Below are 21,316 nucleotides of genomic sequence, written 5' to 3'. Positions count from 1 at the left end.
GGCGTAATGCTAAAAGCCACATGGTTCAAACCCTGGACTGGGCTCACATTTACATAAGATGCACCAGCTGTGAAGCGAAAGCATATCAGTGACACCTAGCGGGAGTAGCTAAAATAATTCATTCATTCACTCAAATGAGTGTAAATTATTTTAGGGTTTTTGCTAGACCTTGTGCTTACTTACCCTTGCCTTCATTTAAGGCATTCATAAATGGTTTGAGCTTCTTCTCATACAAGATGGCTCCCTCTGTGTGTCTCTGTCTCAGTGTCATCCACGTCTGCTCCAACCGTGAGATCTAACAAACACACCTCACTTAATCAAACCTCCAAGCTGTGGTACTTATAAGATGCTTCTATGCAAATTCAAACTTTTAAGTGATTATAAACCCCGTTTTTTTTTACCTGCGGAAGTTCGAGCGCTCTCATAATAGCAGCAAAGCCAAACATGTTTCCCATGGAGCTTTTCAGCTCAGCCGCCAGCTGGATGGTTTTATAGAGCAGGGCAGCTCTCTCCTCTGTACTGCCTGTACAACCCAGTAGGTCCACCGCCATCATTATGGACATGGTGTAGAACCTGCCGAGAGAGGCAAAGCAAAATATGGACAGAAAAAGTGAGAATAATTAAAAATATTATCCTGAGTCTGACTTCTTATAGCTCTCCATAAGGAATAAACTTAATTAGGTATGCAGGTGTCCAGAAAACAGCAAGCAGAAAAAAACAGCAGATGGTCAATCAGGTCAGTTCACAGTGGTGTATCTAAAATGTTCTTTCTTATTAAAAGAACTGGACATTCCTGCAGAGAGAACGTCCTGGAATATGAAGTGACCTGACTGTGTGTGTGCGTGCGTGTGTGTGTGTGTGTGTGTGTGTGTAAAGATGACAGACAATTAGGGAAAAGAAAAGTTCATACCAAAAAATTGGAAGCATTCTTAGTTCTTTATTTAATAATTGTTCTTTTTAGTCCAGCCATGTCTGTGTAGACACCTGGTCGGCCAATAGCATCACTGAGATTCGAACCCTGGGTCTCTGAATAGTGCGCTGTAGTGATGGCAGGTCAATAGCACACACACACACACACACATGCTGTGTACAGAAGTGTGTGTGTGTGTGTGTGTGTGTGTGTTATATGTTCACGTGCACATGTGTGTGCTTGCACGATACCTCTCGAGTAGATCCAGTCTCAGCTGATGGCCATGTGGTAGAGTCAACAACTCCAGGCCCGAACCCACTCCCATCATCCTCTGCATCTCCTTGGAAACGCCCAGTATCCTAGCAACCTGCAGATGGTCACACGGTTATCAAGGGAACGATTCAACTCGGTCCCTCTATGCAAATGTATTCAGACTCGGGACTGAAGACATTTAATCAGTCCTTAATTCGGGCCATATCAAATAATGACGGTGTTAAACGGATTGAATGGAAGTGAACTGATGAAGCAAGCACGTCCGGATTTGCTCAGAGTGGATGTTAAGTGGAGCAGACTGAACATCTGTAAGTTTTCTGGAGTGTGAGATATTACAGGCGCGCTCGCTAACCCCACATGTAGGTTATGAAGTGTGTTTTGTATGAATGATTGAGTGAACTGTCAGGTACCAGAATTTAACACTAGTTTAATATAAACGTCACTTTTGTTAAAGATAAATGTCTTATGATATTGATTGATGGCTGGAAGATGGTACTACTCATTATTAGCTAAGAAGAGAAGCAGAGATTCTGTCTGAAGTATAAAATACAGGCAGCATCTGATGGGAATATTTTTGCAAGGCTTTTTTCTCTAATGCTTTAATGTGTGCGTGTCTGTATCTTGTAGCCCTTTTTCACAGTGAATCTTGAACCTGTCTATCCTAACATTACATAATATCACCTGTTTTTAGAAATGCATTTAAATTATTGAGGAAAAACATTAATACTGTTATTTTTTTGCATTTCTCCCAATTTTCCTTCTAACCTAGTCATGTCCAATTACCTGAATACATTTCGCTTCCTCTTTACTGCTGCAGACTTCCACTCCTGACCAGGGAGAGCCGTGAGTAAAACACACCCCCTCCGACATGGGAGTGGTAGCCGACTGCATCTTTTCACGTGCACGAGACAAGTTCATATGAAGCTCACTCTTGTGCATAGAGAGTCACACACTGATCCCCATCTCATTGTATAGGCGCCATCGATCAGCCAGCAGAGGTCGTAATTGAATCAGTTATGAGGAAAAATCCCCTCCGGCATCCAACCAAATGGACAAGCCAATCATTGTCTGTGTAGGCGCCCAGCCTCCCGGTAGCAGAGCTGAGATTTGAACTCACAAGTTCAAGATGCTCTATTGTATTTTACTGCTGCAGCACCTGAGCGCCCAGTCATTTTCCAGTCCATTAAATAATTGACATTTACTGTTTCAGAACAGCATCTGAGATACTAAACTGATTTATTCCAGTCATTATACAGCAGCACTTCATATATTTCTATATTTATTCCATATGTTTTTTATATTTATTCTATATTCTATATGTTTCACTATGGGACAAACAAACTAAATATTGTCCAGGAAAGGGTGGGAATGGGATGGAATTTCATATTTAGAAACCCATTTTATTGTTTTGCAATCATACCATGCAGTCAGCTTTGGTGATGTGTTTGGCCGCCGTTTTGGGGTCGACCTCCGCCAGCAGCTCCTTCACCCTCTTTAGCACGCCCATCTCCAGAGGCTTATTCTCAGCCGGAAGCAGAGTCGACTTGTATCGGCCGGGCCTGAAGCAGGAGCCGGTCTCCATTAGCGGTAACGAGAAGCTCTCTCCTCCATCGTGTGGGGTGGAGCCTGTCGGTTTACAATCCTCCCCTCTTAGTCTCTCCACGTAGCTCTTAGAGGGCGGAGTAGGGGGCTGGCCTGGCCTCAGCTCACAGTAACTGCCGCTCACCTCCGAGCCATCTGATGGGTAATTGTGTACACCGGGGGCCGTGTCTGAGCATGGAAGATTGTTATTGGAGGAGGATGGTGAGAGGCGGGGCTCGCTCGAGCGGCGCATCACAGGTGAGGGAGGAATGACTGCCAAGACACGCCCACCTGAGCCATGTCTATGTCGGGATACTAGCGAGACAAAGAGTTACAAAAGTTTGGTTAGGGACAAGAGTGCACAGAACAAAAGTATTTGGACAACTGAACATCACATCCATGTGTCCTTGGTAACTACCATAAGCAGTCAGTGTTCCAATACATTCCAAAAGTGTTGAATGGGGGTTGATGTCAGAGCACTAACCCTAACCCCTAACCCTAGACTGTGTGCCCAGCTTTTTGTGCATGCAGGGCACAATACACTGCAGCACAAATACACTTATACCTTTAGTTATTCACTCACACCATGGGGCGATGTAGAGGAGTCAATCCACCCTCTGCACATTTTTGATGTGAGAAGAAGTATTTGAGATGCGTTATTCACAGAGAGTAAACATAAGTAATGATTAAACCCAGCTCCTAAGAACCCATGCTGCTGTGCACCACCCAGTTTCCTTTGTGAATTGCATAGGGCACTTCTTAAAGTGCAAGTGTCTAGAGTGTCTGGCATCCGTTAAAGTCTGGGTGATTTATAAACTATTGAACTCTGAACCCTTGAATGTATTTCCACTGCTTCAGGGCCCAATAATGATGTGCTTTATGCCAATCCAGCATGTCTGGTATGCTTGTGTGTTTCAGTTAGTGCAGCCATAGCTCAGCAGCTCAATGATCAAGGCCCTCAACCCTCAATTGCTCACATTGTATTCAGTAATTGTAAGTCGCTTTTAATAAAAGCATCTGCTAAATGGCACAAATGTAAGTTTGTGATGCCTTTTGAAAGCAGCTTGGGACTTTGTGGTAAGTGCTGCTGACAGTTCTGGGTGCTTTTGTTTTACTGCCAATTGGTCTATAGAGACCTGGATCCACTAGTAGGAAAGGGGTGTCCACATACTTTTGATCATGTGGCATAGATTCAGTGAGAGACAAGGATTTAGTGATTAATTTATCAATATTAATCAGAACGTCTCATGCTCTCTGTGTCTCATTAGATGTGCAATCTCTGTAATCTGTGTCTGAATGAGGACCCAGCTGAGCCAGTGTGTGTGTGTGCATGTGTGTACATGTGTGTGTTTACTTACTGGCACTGTAGGCAGGTGACAGTGGGGTTTCCCCCACAGGGGAAAGCGGACATCGCATCTCCTGGATCTGGTCCATACTGAGTGCACAGTTCCTCATGGCGTCTTTGTGGTGAACTGTGGAGGGACTGCACACACACACACACACAATTAAAACACAATGCATCACTCACATTATCTGAATAGTTACTAGGGTTCTCTAGAACTACCACAACACACGTCTAGCCGAACTGGAGCTTCTACTGATTACTACACTACAAAACGAGCTGGTGACTAATAATGACCATGTTGGGTGCTCAGTGGCAAATTAGAAGCAGTGCATGCTGGGACTTGTGAAAACAACCAATCAACCACTGTGAAGAAAAAGTGTAAAGCTGTGAAAGTGAGAATAAGGGCAGAACGTGGAGCTCTACTAGAACATACACACACTACCACTCATACACATCTACACATGCACAAACTCTAGGAACTTACTCGAAGCAAGTACAGGAACGTTAACACAAACGCTTTCAGTTACCCAGCATTCATGATAAGTTTCTATGCCTTCTAATATGGACAGGAATTAGTGCTTAGTTGAAATGCGATCGTACATCATATCTGTTCTATGGTGACATGTAGAATACGTGCTATTGAGAAAAATAATAATAATTAAATTAATGAATTTTAAGAGGCACATAAACACAAAATAAACATGTACGTGGATGCCCTCTTGTGGAGGCTTTATGTTACATCTTGTAAATCACAGTGGGACCAGATTGTACAGAGCAGAGAGAGTAAAATGCATCATTGCCTGTGTGGCGTAAGAAATCATAGACAAAATGTGGGTCGCTTGAAAATAATGTGTAAGATGTAAGATTCAAGTCAAGGCTAGTTCAGCAGTTCAAACATATCTGTTACAATTTTTCATTACAGTAAAGTGGTAACAGCTTCAGGACTGCCCTGTCAGTAAGTCTATTGCCCCCTCGAGTACTGATCTTCATGACTTCAGCAGTATCACATCAGTGCAGGCTTGTACTACAAGATGCATGCTTGTATTGACTATTGCGTTGGCCATAAATGTACCTATATGAAGCGCTATGTAGACACATTCCCACATTCGCTGCCATTTGCGTTTACGTACTTGCATCAAGTATTTTCCTAGCCTAAGACACACACACACACACTGCTACACACACACCAGCTGCATCCCTGCTCCATCTTCATTTTGGACTCTGACACTCGAGACTCAGCTGGTTCAATCGACTCGTCATCGCTGATAATGTAAGATGGACAGTTAGACTTCACAGCAACTAAAGACATTTACACAATACTGTTCACACAGGTACTTTACATTTATGATTAAATGATCAGTCGACATTATTGTAGCACGGAGACCATCACGACAGTCAGAAAGTGGTAATATAAGGTGACTCAATCCTTTGTTTTTCTGTAACTGTGAGCTGGTAGTATTTAATGGTCGTTTCAGTGACTATGATGGCCCTCTCTGTCAAAACTGTTCAGTACCTGACTTATTTTTACTTACCATCTCACACCTAGAGACAATCTACAGCAGGCAATTCACCAGTTCTGCATTTATTTACATTACTGCCCCACCCTTAAATGTACTAGGTTCTAAATACAGCAAACTTCGCCATCCTCATCACTCACCTGTGTGGAATGATCCTCTCCGTGGTCAGCCCGTCCGTCATGGTGACACTGCGTCTCTTGATGTGTGCACCCCGCTGCGTAGAGGGTGAATGTGATGACCCCGACCTACTACTCGTCAGGGCGAACGTGGCCTCCAGGTACCTGATGGGTAGAGTGCGGTTTACTGGGCACAGAAGTTGGGCACCGGTGCGCGAGCACACTGCCCGCCCGGTGCCAGCATGGTGCCGGATTAAAGTGGGCAGCGAGTCAAAGGTCTCGTTTTCCAGGAGGAACTGGACCTGCGTCTGTGCACTCTTCACCAGGACCTTACTGATGCGGCTGTGCACCACTTCCTGCTGCCAGCGACAGGTGACCACGTAGTCTCCTACATTGGCCATGGAGTCCCGCACCAGGAAATCCCCACTCCGTAACACCAGTGTCACTGATGCCTGCATGAATACACACATACAAAGGTTTTATATTAACATAGATATATGATATAGCTAGGAATGCAGGTCATAGTAGTAATTATAATGTTTATCAATATTCATATTTATAAACTGATTTCATTGGGAAACACTGGGCTCAAGGTAGGAATACCCTCAAAAGGGTGCCAATTCATCACAGGGCTCTGGCCATTACCCTCCCTTAGACATAGCCAATCATGTCTTTGTAGACGCCTGACTGACCAGTGACATAAAGGCTTATTCATTAAAAAAAATATTAGTAGGTTGCAGGCACTTAGATGGCACAGTTGTCCGACATGTTGTTTAAATTGGCATGTTCGAAACGCAGAATAGCCAGCAACCTAGTCACACAAACACAACTGGTCGTGTTCAAGGGAGGGAAGGTTGGATGGGATCTCTACCCACTATCTTTAGGACTGGTCCGGGCAGTGTGGTAAAACCCATTACACATATTTATTGACCTCACAGAAAGGCCTTCCCCAAATTGCTGCCAAAAAGTTTAAGGCATATCGTTTATTTTATAAAATTGATTTTATTAAAAAAGATTTTAAACACCTGTTAGTAGGGGATTTGACTAAAACTCCTGCACCAGCATATGCACTCCACAATGACTATGTAGTGTGTGTTCTATAATTTTACACCAGATGGCGCTCTAAGCTTAGCACCGGTGAGGTCAGTAGATCATCATGGGAATCATAAGCATGTCCAGCTGAGAGTTTAGCTGGGACAGGATGTGGAGGTTTCTGTCGTCCAGCTGAAGATTACATTACGTTAACACACTTTTGGCTGTAGTCACACTACTCACAATATGCTCACACACACACTGATAATTGTATTACTGTTATACTATATCCGAGTTTACTTGTTTAATCTCTTAAACAGTGTGTAATTAATACAATCGCCCACATATTATAGTAATTAGTTGTAAAGGCACAACACTTAAGGTACTGGAACGCTTATCAAGAGGTTGATTATTTAAGCCACACCACATTCAAGCTGCCACTGTTGTGCTTATGGGCAAGGCTCCTAACCCCAGATGCTTGAATTGTATTCTGTCTTAACTGTAAGTCACTTGGAGAAAAGTGTCTGCCAAATGCCTAAATGTAAAATGCCCTACTATATATTAATGCATATTGTTACTGCCATACACGCTTAAATATATATGTATTTTTTTTTGCATATACAAAATATATACACACGCACGCATACACACTAAGTTAAAATGAAATAAGGAATACCTACCATACAGATGCAATTTATAGGACTACAATTACTGACTGCTCATTTATTATCATCAGTCAGGCCTTAATCACCCCATTAATCAGTGTATTCTCAACACAGCACTGACACTGACATAACTGTAACCCCACAGGACACAATTATTTACCAACAATGTTGGTATAGCTTGTAGATATATTGTTACAGTGACAGATTAGGATTACAGGCCATTTTTAAATTTGGTGGACTACTTGTATCTCAGCAGTAACCCTAAGACACAAATGGAAGGAACACTGCTGTACCAGATACACTCGTACCAGCACCACACACACTACAAAGTTGTTACCATGTGCTGAGAATGGTGGTAGTTCTATTACTGTCCCTTTTCACTTGCATACACATTGTTTAAATGTGTGACTGTCAGTGCATACACACACAATCATACACACACACACACACACCTCTCTTGGGATGCGGCCATGGTACCAGCCATGGCTCCTCAGGTCACTGCTGCTGAGTTTGAGCTCCTCCTCCAGCTCCTTCCGCAGTTTCTCTGGTGGAGACTCCAGAAGATACTTCTCCTTGGAGAACTTAAAAAACATACAAACATAAATGTATGAGTTACATATTAATACACAAACTGCATGCAGTCAGATCAATTGGAGCAACTAAAATTGCTCTAAGTGTGTGTATGTGTGTGTCCACTGAACACACCCCAATAAATCAGACCCACTACGACCAGGATAAAGCGGTAACAGAACATGAATAATTGAATGAATAAATAATCCATGAATAATACGTACTTCTAATATATTCCATACGTGGTCTGATTATACGACATTGTTTAGCTAGTTCAAACGATACATGAATAACATTATACTATTTTATGTTCCAGTATATAATGTTAATAACAACAAAAAGGATTGTTTGAAATATCATTGATTTATACAGAATTGTTGTTAGGGTCATTTTGACAGCAGCTGGTTTTGGTGGCTGGTTTTTGCACATTAAAGAAAAGTAATGGTGCAGTGGTAAATTATGCCAGCCCACTACTTCTGAGATCCAAGGTTCGAATCTCGGGGTGGAGTGGCCAAAACAGTCTAGCCATTGGAAAGTGCACTTTTCGGTGCGCTCTCAATGTCAGTCCCAAGCCCTGATAGAAATAGGAGGGTTGCGTCAGGAAATCCAGAGTAAAAACTGTGCCAAGCCTGGTATGTGGACAGATCCACTTAATAGGGGGGCAGCCAAAAGGAAAAGAAAGAGAAAAAGGTGATGCTAGTAACTGTCTTATTAACATTTTCAGCATTTAGCAGACGCTTTTATCCAAAGCAACTTACAGTAATGTGACAGTACTGTACAGTCTGAGCAATTGAGGGTTAAGGGCCTTGCTCAAGGGCCCAACAGTGGCAAGCTGGCAGTGGTGGGGCTTGAATCAGCAACCTTTCAATTACTAGTCCAGTACCTTAACCACTAGGCTACAACTGCCCTTATTTAGTAGTTTTCATAAAAATAAACAACCTAACCTAACCTGACTCTTTAGGACATCAAAGTACATAAACATAAAGGGTAGGTGAAACAAACTTTAAAATTTGGATATTAATTGGACTAATTAATGATCAGTTTCTTCCAAGTGGATGTTTAGAAGCGTTATAATCAAGCACATGAAAAAGGAAATTAAGGGTGGCTCCCAGGGTGGCTAGTTAAGTGTCCAGCGCAACCCTTTCCACAACAGCCATCCCCATGCCCCTTCCTCTAATCATGTTATTAACTGTTGTTATAAATAATGCTACAATTCAAGATGTTAAACTGTATGAACGAAGAAGGAACAAATCTAAAGAGACCCTTAAACCAGGATAATCCAATCAGCTTTTGCTATGTAGTGAAAAGAACATGACAGTCAAGAAAATCTGCGCCGTCTGGATCAGACTTTAATTAAATTCTTTAACACATTTGTCAGCAGAGTGAGAAAAAAATCGCAATTCATCATCACAGCCCTTCTCACCTAAATTCACCCCGTACAGCTTTAAATATCTCAAGGCAGCTTTAAACTCTCCCTGTACGGCATATAAAATCATCTGAATGAAAGCTCAAGCTGCAGGCTATTGCTATAGGAATTATAATAATAATATAGTAGGTATCAAGTTCTTAACCATCAAATACTGCATGAAACAATATAAAACATTACAACAGTCTTTACTTAATGTGATGACAATTGTGATAACAAATTCCCATCTTTCTAACACTTATATAGTGTTGAACGCTGAATAGAATCTAAATTCTATCTCTGAACTTGGCTGCCTGATAAATGTTATCATAGTTGTGAGAAACACCCACACCCACTCCCACACCCAGACAAACACAGAGAAAATCTGATGGTGGAATTCATTGAAGACTTCCTTGTGGCACAGAGACACTGTGGGAATACTACTGAAAGAGATGATGTGGACAATGGATGCCTTGTGTCCAGCAGGGACGGAGTGTGTTGTGTGGGTCTCACTGTGAGACGTGCAAGACTGCTATCTTGGATAAAACACACAAAGAACTGAGCCAAACACAGCCTGCATTGTGTTAAAGTCAATATAAAAGACAACAGCAATGTGGAAGACTAAAAATAAACCACTATGTAGTACGGCTTGGTGTGTATACTCTGTGGCACTCTGTATGTGGGGATGGGGCTCCTGTGTGGTTAATACTGCAATACCGGGTTACTCTTCACTATTTGTTTCTTCACAGCATAAATGTATATGTGTATTTATATATAAATTGTGTCAACTGCATATTAGCTAGAAGGTTCAGACTCCCATGCCCCCATAATTTAAACCATAACAATTAGATTTTACAATTCTAACCAATTTTGAAACTGCGGGAGACCCCACATATATACGTACAATCGGTTTCATGTTCATTCATGTTTTATGTTCATTTAATTTATTAGTAGCATAGGGTAGCACAGTGTAAAAGCAGGTAGTTTTGATTCTACACAGTAACAGGGATCTGGGGAGCTGGGTTTGAACCTCATCTGTGTATAAATGGAGCAGTTTATTTACTGACAATGAATGAATAAAGCTTCATTATTATCTTGTTCCCTTGATCTCATGTATATAAGAGGAGAAGCTGAACTGTGGAAGACTTGACTTGAGATATGATTAGCTCTCCCAGTGTGTGTGTGTGTGTGTGCAGCATGCGTGAAAGAGCAGCAGGGTCAAGTGCATGAAGTTATTGCTTTTCCTCATCTGCCTCGGGGGAGTGTGACCACCTCTGTCCAATGCAGCCCCCCATAATTTCATCCAGCTGTAATTGACTTTCAGTGCTGAGAGAAGGCGCGGTGGGATGTTTGGGCTCCAAGCTCTAAAACAATAATCTGGTGTTCGGACTGAGGAAGGAAGCAGAGATGAACACGAGCCACCTCAATATGAGCCAGAATCAATTGAGTTAAGGAAAACAAGCATGTCACTGTCCTAAGTCCAGGCTTCTCAGTGCTCAACTTCTTTCATTTATGGACTTGGCAGAGGACAGCACACATCTTAGATTTATTGTGCTTTTATTAGACGTTGCCACGTTGCTTTTATTGCAATAATCAATTAGGCGGAAGCAGCAGATAAGAGACGTCCCTGTACAATACATGAAGCCAAAGGATGTTTTCAACCCACAACTTTTGATTACAGCGAAAGATCCATAACGGTATGAGTAGCCACCTGGTGTGGATCAATAGGGCCAGTAGGTACACTGGGTGATCAATAGGGGCCAATATATACATCTGCATTATTTAGGAATATGTTTACATTAACAGCATCGACAACCATTCATTTTAGCCAGGAGAGGGAAATTCACATTACACAGGAATGACATAAGGGACACAGCAACGCAACCTCAGGTCTCTTAGCTCTACAAATAGACTTCTATCTATCACCCCTCATTCCATATGGAGACACGCCACATCTATACATGCACCACACACACACATACAGGTATTAAGTCACACCATATTTTCCATATATGACATCAGTCATTTATTGCCATGAAATTTGTCCTGATCAGCAAATTCCTAGCAAACAAATTTTGTTAGCAGAAGTGTATGTAAAGTTTACATCTGATAAACCTCAAATTAAATTGGCCGTCCAGTGCAACAATACACAGTAGATAAAATTTGAATAAAGCATTAAATATAGCGTGATTGCAGTAGGTCCAGTGTCACCCAATTCCTCACACACATATGGGCATCTTATGTGAAAGACAACCCACCCAGACTAAGGTTTGAACCAAGGTCCCTAGGCTCCTGGTGCTGTTTGCCACCCACTATAGCTGCTCTGCCATTGTGCCAAAGATGTCAGACAATTATTATATTAATGTTATGCACTCCTTTTTGCCATGTTATATGTCATATAATATGGAATATATATTATGGAATGTTATATAAACATAAAGTGGTACACTGGTAGGCTAATGGGTAGCTTTTGGTTATCAATCAAAAGGTTGTTGGTTTTAATCCCAGCCTTGCCATACATGAGTAAAATTGTAAAACGAGTTTTATTGTAATGTACATGTGTATATGACAAATTAAGGAAACCACTTTAATTACTGTATCTTTTAGGCTGACTTACACAGAACAATTAGCATTACATAATCAGGTCAGACAGACCAGGATATTGTTCATACTCTTTCAGTACTACAGTCCTGCTGTTATGATGTGGGAGGAAGGACCCAAGGATGCGGAGGTTTTAACTTAAAAGGGTTTTATTTACAAAATCATAAACATAATATACATAAAATAAAGGAATAACAGTAACAAAAAACACTTCGGGGAATCCCGAAGGCAGCCGGTGACGCCAGACTGAAAGAAACAAGGGAAAAAACATAAAGGGGAAAAAGGGAAAGCGCGAGGCGCGAACCCTGGTCGCTCACCTCCAGGCTGGGAGCTTAAGCACGCTGCCACAGCAACGCTGAAAGCAAAACCGCTCCCAGCACTAAAGAGGCGAAGCGACCGGGTTCGCGAGGTGGGGAACCTCGCGCTGTTGGCCGAAGAAGGGGGGATAACACCGCCGGTAGATAAATGGCACGGCGCTCACCAGCAGTTAATGCTGGTCAGCGCCATGCCATCCACCGGGTGTGATTTACTTGCGGATTTAAAGACTAAATATAACGGCGCTGTCACCAGCCAGGGTGGCTGGGAAGTGGCCGTTTGGCGCTGTCACCAGCCAGGGTGGCTGGGAAGTGGCCATTTGTTCCTGCGCTCCAGAGGGCGGAACGTGACGCTGTCACCAGCGGTAGCTGGGAGGGGGTCACGTTCCTCTGGGCGCAGTCATGGGGTCTCTAGGTGGCGGCGGCACGGCGGCTCGACGGCTCGGCGGCAGCGGCCCGACGGCGACCTGAGAGCGGCCACCAGGCGGCGGCGGCGGCACGACAGCTGCGGCACTATGGCGGCAGCTTGGCGGCGGCGTGGTGGCGCCCACTAGCGGTGGCCCGGCGGCAGCGGCACGGCGGCGGCGGCACAGTGCGGCGGCCCAACCTAAAGATAAAAAAAACAATAAACATAAAAGGACACCGCAGTGTCAAACAAACTCAAAGAAAGAAAAAAGAAACAGCCAACATGAGCAGAAGGTGCGCCGGCTACAGCTCTGCACCTATCCCTTAAATAAGGGAAGGCACAGGTGTAGCCACTTCGCCCTAACGAGCTGGCCAGGTAATAAAAGGCACAGCTCGTTTCTGCTCTGTAAGGCCTGTGGCATCAGGGAGAGATGGTACATTCCCCTGATGCCACAGAGCCTAACACCTGCTGCATTAAGGTGGCCAAGCGCCATGTATTGTACAGTCTGTTAATGGTTCCGCAATCAAAACACAGATCAATGCACTTACAAGGCAAGGCAAACTATTGATTATCCACAGAGAACAGGCCTTTAATTCAGAAAAGCAGAAAGCCAAAGACCAAACAGAAACAGACCGGATGTATGAGAGAGAGTGTATGAGTTACGTTACTTACTACCACATTTTATTTAGATTGGGAAGAAACACTTCAGGACAAAAACTTAGGACAAAAATGGCCAGGCAATATGATGAAATGATAAAATGATTAATAATGTTAAATTACCTCACAATATTTCTTCTCTCAACAGTTTTTATTAATACAGTATATTAGGAAGAATTCAGTCTTTTTAGTTCAAGTCTAAACTGTGTGTCCTGAGAGACATGATAAAAACTTAACTTTATTTATAATCTAAATGTCAGTGAAATCTTTGAAAAATACACATTTATGTCTTTTATTTTCACTAAAATCTCACCATTACATTGATTACTTTTCATTATTCTTTCAAATAATGTGAATTTTTGCTACTAGCTACAATCTACAAAGTGTTGTAATACATAATGGGTACCAGCGCTAATCCACAAAACACACTTTAATATAGGAAACAGCCTGTAGTCAGACACAGGACCCTGAGGTTCCTCTCTCTCAATCCATCTTCTTCAGGGTAATAGGGTCGGTCCCCCCACTAGCTGTCATGAATACACACTAAACATGATTCATCATTCCTGACCAAAACCTCTTTCCGACCCAAACCCATCCCTCCTGATGCCCCCTCTGCCCATCTCCACCAATCAGAATGAATAAACCCAACATGACTGAGTGCAGCTGCCCCGCTGGGTGAAAGTGCAATCCCAGAATGCCACGGACACAGAAAGCCATTAGAGGGACCTGCAGTGAGGACGTGGCCGATAGGGAGTCACGGGTCAGTGGGCACTTTTGAGGCTGTTCTCTGGGGAAGAGCTAATCTGCTAAGCTCTAATGGAGAGCTGGCATAATGAAGGGGGCTGGTGTGAAAAGCAGCTGCTGTTCTGAATTACATGTATGATTAATCGTGTCGCCAATGCATTTAAAGAGTTTTGGACAATTACTCCAAGTTGAAGTAATTAAGGAAAGGCGTCATGTGCCTGGAAAGGAAATTGGAAAGACATTCGGCCTTAAATTATAATATTTTGTTAAGATAAGATTCTATTGACTGGTTTGTAAATAGATTTAAATGCATTATTTAAGTTAAACAAAACAGTTTTAAATATGTAGCTAAAAAGAAAGAAGAATTTACACAAAAGCCACAAGCAATGCCTTAAAAACAAAGAAGCCAATGTGGATTTTTGTTTTCACAGAATATTTGTGAGCCCTAAATGTAAGTTTTATGTGGGAAATAGAGACAAGAGTCTGTCTGTGGCAAATGTTACACATTGTGTCCTGTGTATTCACCCCAAAATCAATAAAATTTATTTATTCATTCATTTATTCAGTGTCTGTTTTTTTTATATATATATATATATATATATATACTGTATATATTTCATGCGTTTTTCTCCCATTTTCTCCCAATTTAGCGGAGTCAGTTTGTCTTCCGCTGTTGGGCATCCACGATTTTGTGGCAGTTGAGGAGGGTATATTGCTGCTCACGCCTCCTCCGACCACCCTTAACGGAACCCTTTTCCACTAATGCACTCTGAACAGGCACCTCTATCCATCAATCAGGGTCCTTACACTGTGTTTGAAGACCCCGCCCACATATTCCGGTCATCCCTCCCTGCAGGCACTGCCGATTATGCCCGCTAGATGGCGCCCAGCCGACCGGTGGCTGGTGTGCTAGCGGAATATCCCGCTGTGCCACCTGGGCGCATTCAGTGTCTGTTTAACCAACACTTTATCATAGTCAGAATCACGGGGGGTCTGATTAATTGCGCAAATGGCAGGAAATACATCGGACAGGTCGCCAGTTGGTTTGACTGCATGTCTTTGGACTTTTGGAAAGAAAACTGGAGCACCCACAGCAAACACACGGGGACACTGAAAGAGCATCGAACTCGACTGCATCACCGTGCTGCTCTCTATTTGAAAATGCCACGTCATTTTCCAAACCACCATAATGCTTCACTGATGGTTAGAACTAATCAGTACTGCTTTTACAATAAATTAAAATGTAAGTGATCAATAAATTATGTCTAAAGCATTGTAACTAGTTAGGCTAGGTGGCTCAATACAACAGCAATGAAATATTTTCCACTGACAACTGTCTTAAACACATTCATACTGGCCAACAATCAGCATTTATTGTGTTTTATGCACAACATGCAAGATACCCATGCTAACTGCTATTAAGTATGGGCACACACACTTTTACTGTGAAGCCCCCGCTGCCCCGACCTCTTTTCCCTGTTCCAATCCAAGGTCCTGATCTAGCGTTTATACCCATCTGCTGCCTGCACGCTGTTTGTGTCCTGTATCAGACCTTAAGCTGCTTTATATCCCCCGCATTCCCCTTCTCATCTCCACCCCCAAACATCAAACCTTCTCTCATCCTTTTATCCATCTTTAACTCCTCCATCCTTGCTCCCTTACCTTCTCCTAATCTTTACTCTGTCCGCTAGATGTGATCAGCCTGCTAGTGTGAATGTTCCCTATCATTTCTGTTCCTAATACGTTTCTATATCGCTCTCTATCTTTCTGTCTCTTTCTCTAACTGTATTTTTGTCCCTTTCAGCTTTTTTGACTTAAATTTCTCTCTTATTCTCAGTCTTTCTTTCTGAGTTCAGTCTTTGTCAGGGAATTGATTTTATCTGTGGATTAAAGGAAGTGGTTTGTCACACACACTGCTAGAAGGCTGGTGTAAGCTTCCAACTGAATAAGCTTCAGAAAGTGTCCAGTAGTCACTTAGGTGCATAATATGGTTTAAAATGTGTATGCTGCACCTGACGTTCATGTTCTTACATGGAGCTTTGGACTCTTTGGGCGTGTGAAACAGGGCGAAAGCACGGATGAATTTGTTTCAGGCACTTATAAACAGTCTCAAACTACATACAGTTTACACACACTTGTAGTCTTGGGTTTCTTGTGACTTACTGGGATTAAAATGTAGCGTGGCTTAGAAACACATGTGCAAGATAGAGGGTTCACTCCTGCTTTTCTGATCACCAACAAACTTGTTCATTGCAAACTGTGTTACCCACACATTAGAAGCTTTGACTTTATGGAGGAATTACTCTTTGGATCAAGAAACTTCTGTTTAATCAACCCCAAAGAGATTATTCAAATATGTAACCAAGGCTTTACTTGGTTTATTAAATGAAAAGGATGTGGACGCTGAGGGACAATTTTTAAATCATGTCACTGCCTTTCAAAAATGCTGTCAAATTAGCAAACTGGAAAAAAGAGGATATCAAATGGCCACCGGTAGAGATTAAGGGAATAGTTAGCAACTTTTAATTTCTCAATACAACTCTGGACACCTGTCTAAGCTTTGAGGGAAACTCTGATGTCATTTACATAAAAGCCCTACAGCGGCTTTATCTCATTATAAAAACTACGTGAGTATGAGGTTATAAAAACTATTGTTGTTAGCATATCATTTCCTAAATTAAAGTGTTCTATATTACGATATGACAGGATGGTTTGGAAATTTAAGCAACAAGGGTTGAGAAAAGCTTATGAGAATAGTGAGAGTAAAGTAGTAGGACGAATTCAAAGACATATTGAAGATTTGTACAGGGTTTGTACTCATAAAACGGCATAGAAAATAATAAAGGACACACTACATCGTCTATATCCACAATCTGAATATTAACACCAGGCAGGCGGTAAGGGATGCCAAGGAACATTTATAAGAGGTATTTTTTTCACCAAATGCAGGTAAAACCGTGAATTCTTGGGCTGTAATTATGTAATATGTTTTTTATATGTAATAAATGTTTTGAATGTTTAAATGCCATGAATGTTGTAAATATAGTTTTATTTTAATGACATGAGTGAGGGCGGCACGGTGGCTCAGTGGGTAGCACTGTCACCTCACAGCAAAAAGGTCCTGGGTTCAATTCCTATGTGGAGCAGTCCAGGTCCTTTTTGTGTGGAGTTTGCATGTTCTCTGCATGTTCATGTGGGTTTCCTTCTGGTAACACTGCCCCTATATATGTGTGTGTGTGTGTGTGTGTGTGTGTGTGTCTTTCCTGAGATGGACTGGTGCCCTGCCCAGGGAGTTTTTGTGTGCCCTGCACCCATTGGGAGCTGTAATAGGCTCCAGCAGCCCCGCGACCCTGATTAGTATAAGCGGCTTAGAAAGTGAGTGAGTGACCGAAAACAAATTCATTCAAATTCTATTTCTGTTCTATTTATTTATCTATCACTTCGATCTGTGTCACAGCAGGAACACACCTTGAACGGGGCACCAATTAATCACAGAGCACCGCACCGTCACTACTTTACTGTTAGTGTCTTAGGATGTTTTTTATGCTTTTAATTGGGACTGAATTAAATAATTAAAGTGAATACTTTGCCACAGTCCATCTCTTCACTAGAAATCTTTCTCCAAGCACATCTCCATCCTTCAGTACTGAACTGGCAAACGCTTTCTCACTGACTGACTTTCTTTTTTCCATCTTCTCTCTCCCACTGCGTCCTTTTTCTTATTTCTCTCACTAATGTTTCCTGACACTAAAGTCTGCAGGCGTACTCCCTGCGCCCCATACGCCTGCCGTTCCTCCAGTCTGAGGAGCCTGCAGCGGTAGCACTCAAACACATGGTACAAGATGCACACTCACACTCACACACACACACACACATTATTACACACATGTACTCAAATTCCCACTGAGGATTTAGATATTAAGAACAGAAATGGGAAAAGCATGGGGATGGTGGTTTATCGTTTATGCACACTAATACATGCTTCTCTGGGAGTTAAATATGTATTACTCCAACAGGCAGCTTAGATGTTGGGCCATGGGGGTTTGGCCAGCTATGAGTTCCTAGAATCAGAAGCTTTGGTGATACAGCATTAGGTACCATGCTGCCATCAACTGGATCAAGCTCAGAGGGGAGATTAGAAATCTACAGACTTTGTCTATCTTCAAAAACAGAACATTTCTAACCAATCACACCATATAACCTTCCATCTTCCCAGATTACTGACAGTGCTCATGTAGAACTGCAAGAACCCCAGTCACTCTGTAACATCTGTAAGCTGATGTGAACACACAAAGCCAGTTAATAGAAAAGGACAATTACCAGCTACCTGCTCTGTAAGGTGGCATAAGCAGCAGTTCTACAGATGTAACACATGGCTACACATGTCACAATATGTCAAATTTATCTGTACAGTACGTTTGACAATAGAACTTTATTTGAAAGAAGCGTAACAGAGCTTCTGGTCCAAAAACCCTAATGAGCAACCCAGAGTAACAATAGAATGATTTGGCACATGCCAACCCTCACGCTCCCAAATTGGCCGGTTGCCATGCAGTAGGTGAGACTGAGATTGTGGGTGGAATTTGACAATAAAAGAAAAATAGACAAACACACGCACACACACACATAAACACACACATGCACACACAGCATTTAGCAGAAGCAACTTGGAACAACAGGGCTTGAACTGGCAACCTGCTGATTACTAGTCCAGTACCTAATGCATTTACATTTTTCTGCATCTATCCAAAGTGACTTACAAATTGTGACCGGATACAGCGCAAGCAATTGTGGGTTAAGGGTCTTGCTCAAGGACCCAAGAGTGGGAACCTGGCAGATGCAGGGTTTGAACCAGCGACCTTCCGACTACTAGTCCTGTACCTTAACCGCTGAGCTACCACTGCCCCATATTTGTTCTGCTGTATGCTTTGTATTGTTTATTAACATCATGAAAATATTCATATTCATGTGGGTTTATTTAATTGTGTCGGTGTGTTTGGAAGTGAATGTGCGAACCACTCATGCTCTTCCACCGTAACCCCCAGGAAAGCCCACCTAGGCATGCTGTCAGCACCGAAACATTACCCACTGTTGTGTGTGTGTGTGGGTGTGTAACTGTGTGTGAGAGTGTGTTTGTGTTTTGAAGTGTCTAAGAGGAAATGAGGGGGAACAAAGGCAGAAATAAGGACATCGCTTTTCTGCTCCCTGATCACATACCGTGTTATTACCAATTTGTTAAACAGACTCCTGGCATGATGTTCAGAGTGGTACCCAGTGCTAAGAAGGTTTCTCTGGAGTACAATTTTTTATTCATTCATTTAATGGTCAGGAATGTTGTGGGTCCAGAGTCTCTGAGAAAACATAAAACACACCATGGACAAGGGCACCAGTCCAACACAGGGCATCATATACTCACATCCAGTGACAGTTTGGAGTAGTAAGTTTATTTAGTGCCATGTTTTTTGCAGGATCGGAGGAAGCCAGAGTATACAGATAAATGCCAGATGGACGTGAGTAAAACATGTCAAAGTCTGCAGAGCCAGTACAGTGACAGTAAGAGGAGGTTAGATGTTTATCAATTCCATCCAGACTCGCTGCTCTATACTGACTCTAGCTGTAGTGTAAATGAGTGCTGCTCTGCAATGGTTGGGCTTAAATTTGATGAGCAGAGGAACAAATGTACAACATGAAAACCCTCTTCTGGATGAACAGTTAATATAATTACTAAGTCCCCCCACAGTGGTATAAAGCAGAATAATCTATGTGTATCTTGTTCACTGTTACCTGGACTGGTAATACTGGAAGTTCTCCATACTGAATTCTACCAGTTTTTCTTGCCTGCTGTCTGCAGGTTTACCGATTGCTACTAAAGTCACTTATTTCTCTTTTCTCTTCACACAATTTCATTTGGTGGCATGGTGGCTCAGTGGGTAGCACTGTCGCCTCACAAGAAGGTCCTGGGTTCGATCCCCAGGTAGAGCGGTCTGGGTCCTTTCTGTGTGGAGTTTGCATGTTCTCTCTGTGTCTGTGTGGGTTTCCTCCGGGAGCTCCGGTTTCCTCCCACAGTCCAAAGACGTGCAAGTGAGGTGAATTAGAGATATTAAATTGGACATGACTGTGTGTGAGTGACTAATGAGTCGTGTGTCACCAGTAACTACCATTACTGTCATGAATGTAACCAAAGTTTGTAAAACATGACGTTAAAATCCTAATAAATAAATTAAATAATTTGATGGGCAGAGGAACAAATGTACAACATGAAACCCTTTTCTAGACAAACAGTTAATATAATTACTAAATCCACCCACAGTGGTATAAAGCAGAATAATCTGTGTGTATCCTGTTCACTCTTACCTGGACTGGTAATACTGGAAGTTCTCCATATAAAATTCTACCAGTCTGCCACTAAAGCCACTAATTTCTCTTTTCTCTTCACACAGTTTAATTTTCTCCTTTCATGTGTTTGGCCCATAACAGTGAGCAGGATTACTGCCGTCTCTCTGGAATGATCAAAAAATGATTGATAGCTCAAAATGCACAATACTGCATTTTTGCACATCATTCCTTAGTATCTCTGGTGCTATACACACCACAGGCTGTCATTTATATATCAACGTATGTTGTATATTCTGGTCTCTTACATGACATGTACTCAGGCCAACACCACACTTGTCTGTTGGTCCCGTCTCCTTCACTTTTTATTAAAATGTCTCTTGTATTTATGGTACTGCTTTTTTAAAAATCTGCACTGTGTGATGCACCCTGGTCCTGGAGGAACATTGTTTATTTGAGTATGTACTTGTATAGAGCTAAAATGACAATAAAGCCTCTTGAGTAAAGTGTAGTAATGACGTCTGGAATTTGGGGTCTATTGATACATTAGGATGCCAGTACAGGATGAGGAGAGAAAAGCTGGAACATTACGGTACTCCTGAGCATTTGGAGCATATGGTGTTCTGCAGGGGGGCAGTTGGGAAGGAGATCAAATCCAGCCCATCTCTCACTGAGGACTGTAATCAGTGAATCAGACTAAACAGACAGCTTTCCTACAGCAGCAATAAAGTTGCTTATTTAGCGAAACACATCACGCTCTGTGAGATAACCTGTATCGCATCTCAGGAAGAGATTAATGGTCCAGTGGGTGAAAGATGTTTAAAGCAGCTGAAAATTCCAAGCACAA

General features: G+C 42.3%; 1 protein-coding gene across 1 annotated transcript in view; it reads right to left on the bottom strand.

The window, feature by feature from the left end:
• The window catches only part of sh2d3ca (SH2 domain containing 3Ca), a 44,211-nt gene that overhangs the window by 2,265 nt on the left and 20,630 nt on the right, over positions 1–21,316 (bottom strand). The window contains exons 2-8 of the mRNA XM_063013757.1: positions 7,892–8,020; positions 5,767–6,194; positions 4,123–4,247; positions 2,604–3,079; positions 1,162–1,277; positions 402–573; positions 184–295 (exon numbers count right to left, since the gene is read on the bottom strand). Of these exons, the coding sequence (XP_062869827.1) occupies positions 184–295; positions 402–573; positions 1,162–1,277; positions 2,604–3,079; positions 4,123–4,247; positions 5,767–6,194; positions 7,892–8,020 (1,558 nt within the window). The remainder of the gene's footprint in view (positions 1–183; positions 296–401; positions 574–1,161; positions 1,278–2,603; positions 3,080–4,122; positions 4,248–5,766; positions 6,195–7,891; positions 8,021–21,316) is intronic.

This window comes from Trichomycterus rosablanca, chromosome 18, assembly GCF_030014385.1.
Source record: "Trichomycterus rosablanca isolate fTriRos1 chromosome 18, fTriRos1.hap1, whole genome shotgun sequence".
Taxonomy (NCBI): domain Eukaryota; kingdom Metazoa; phylum Chordata; class Actinopteri; order Siluriformes; family Trichomycteridae; genus Trichomycterus; species Trichomycterus rosablanca.
Note: the sequence above shows the minus strand (reverse complement) of the source record. Positions and strands in the feature narration are given on the sequence as shown.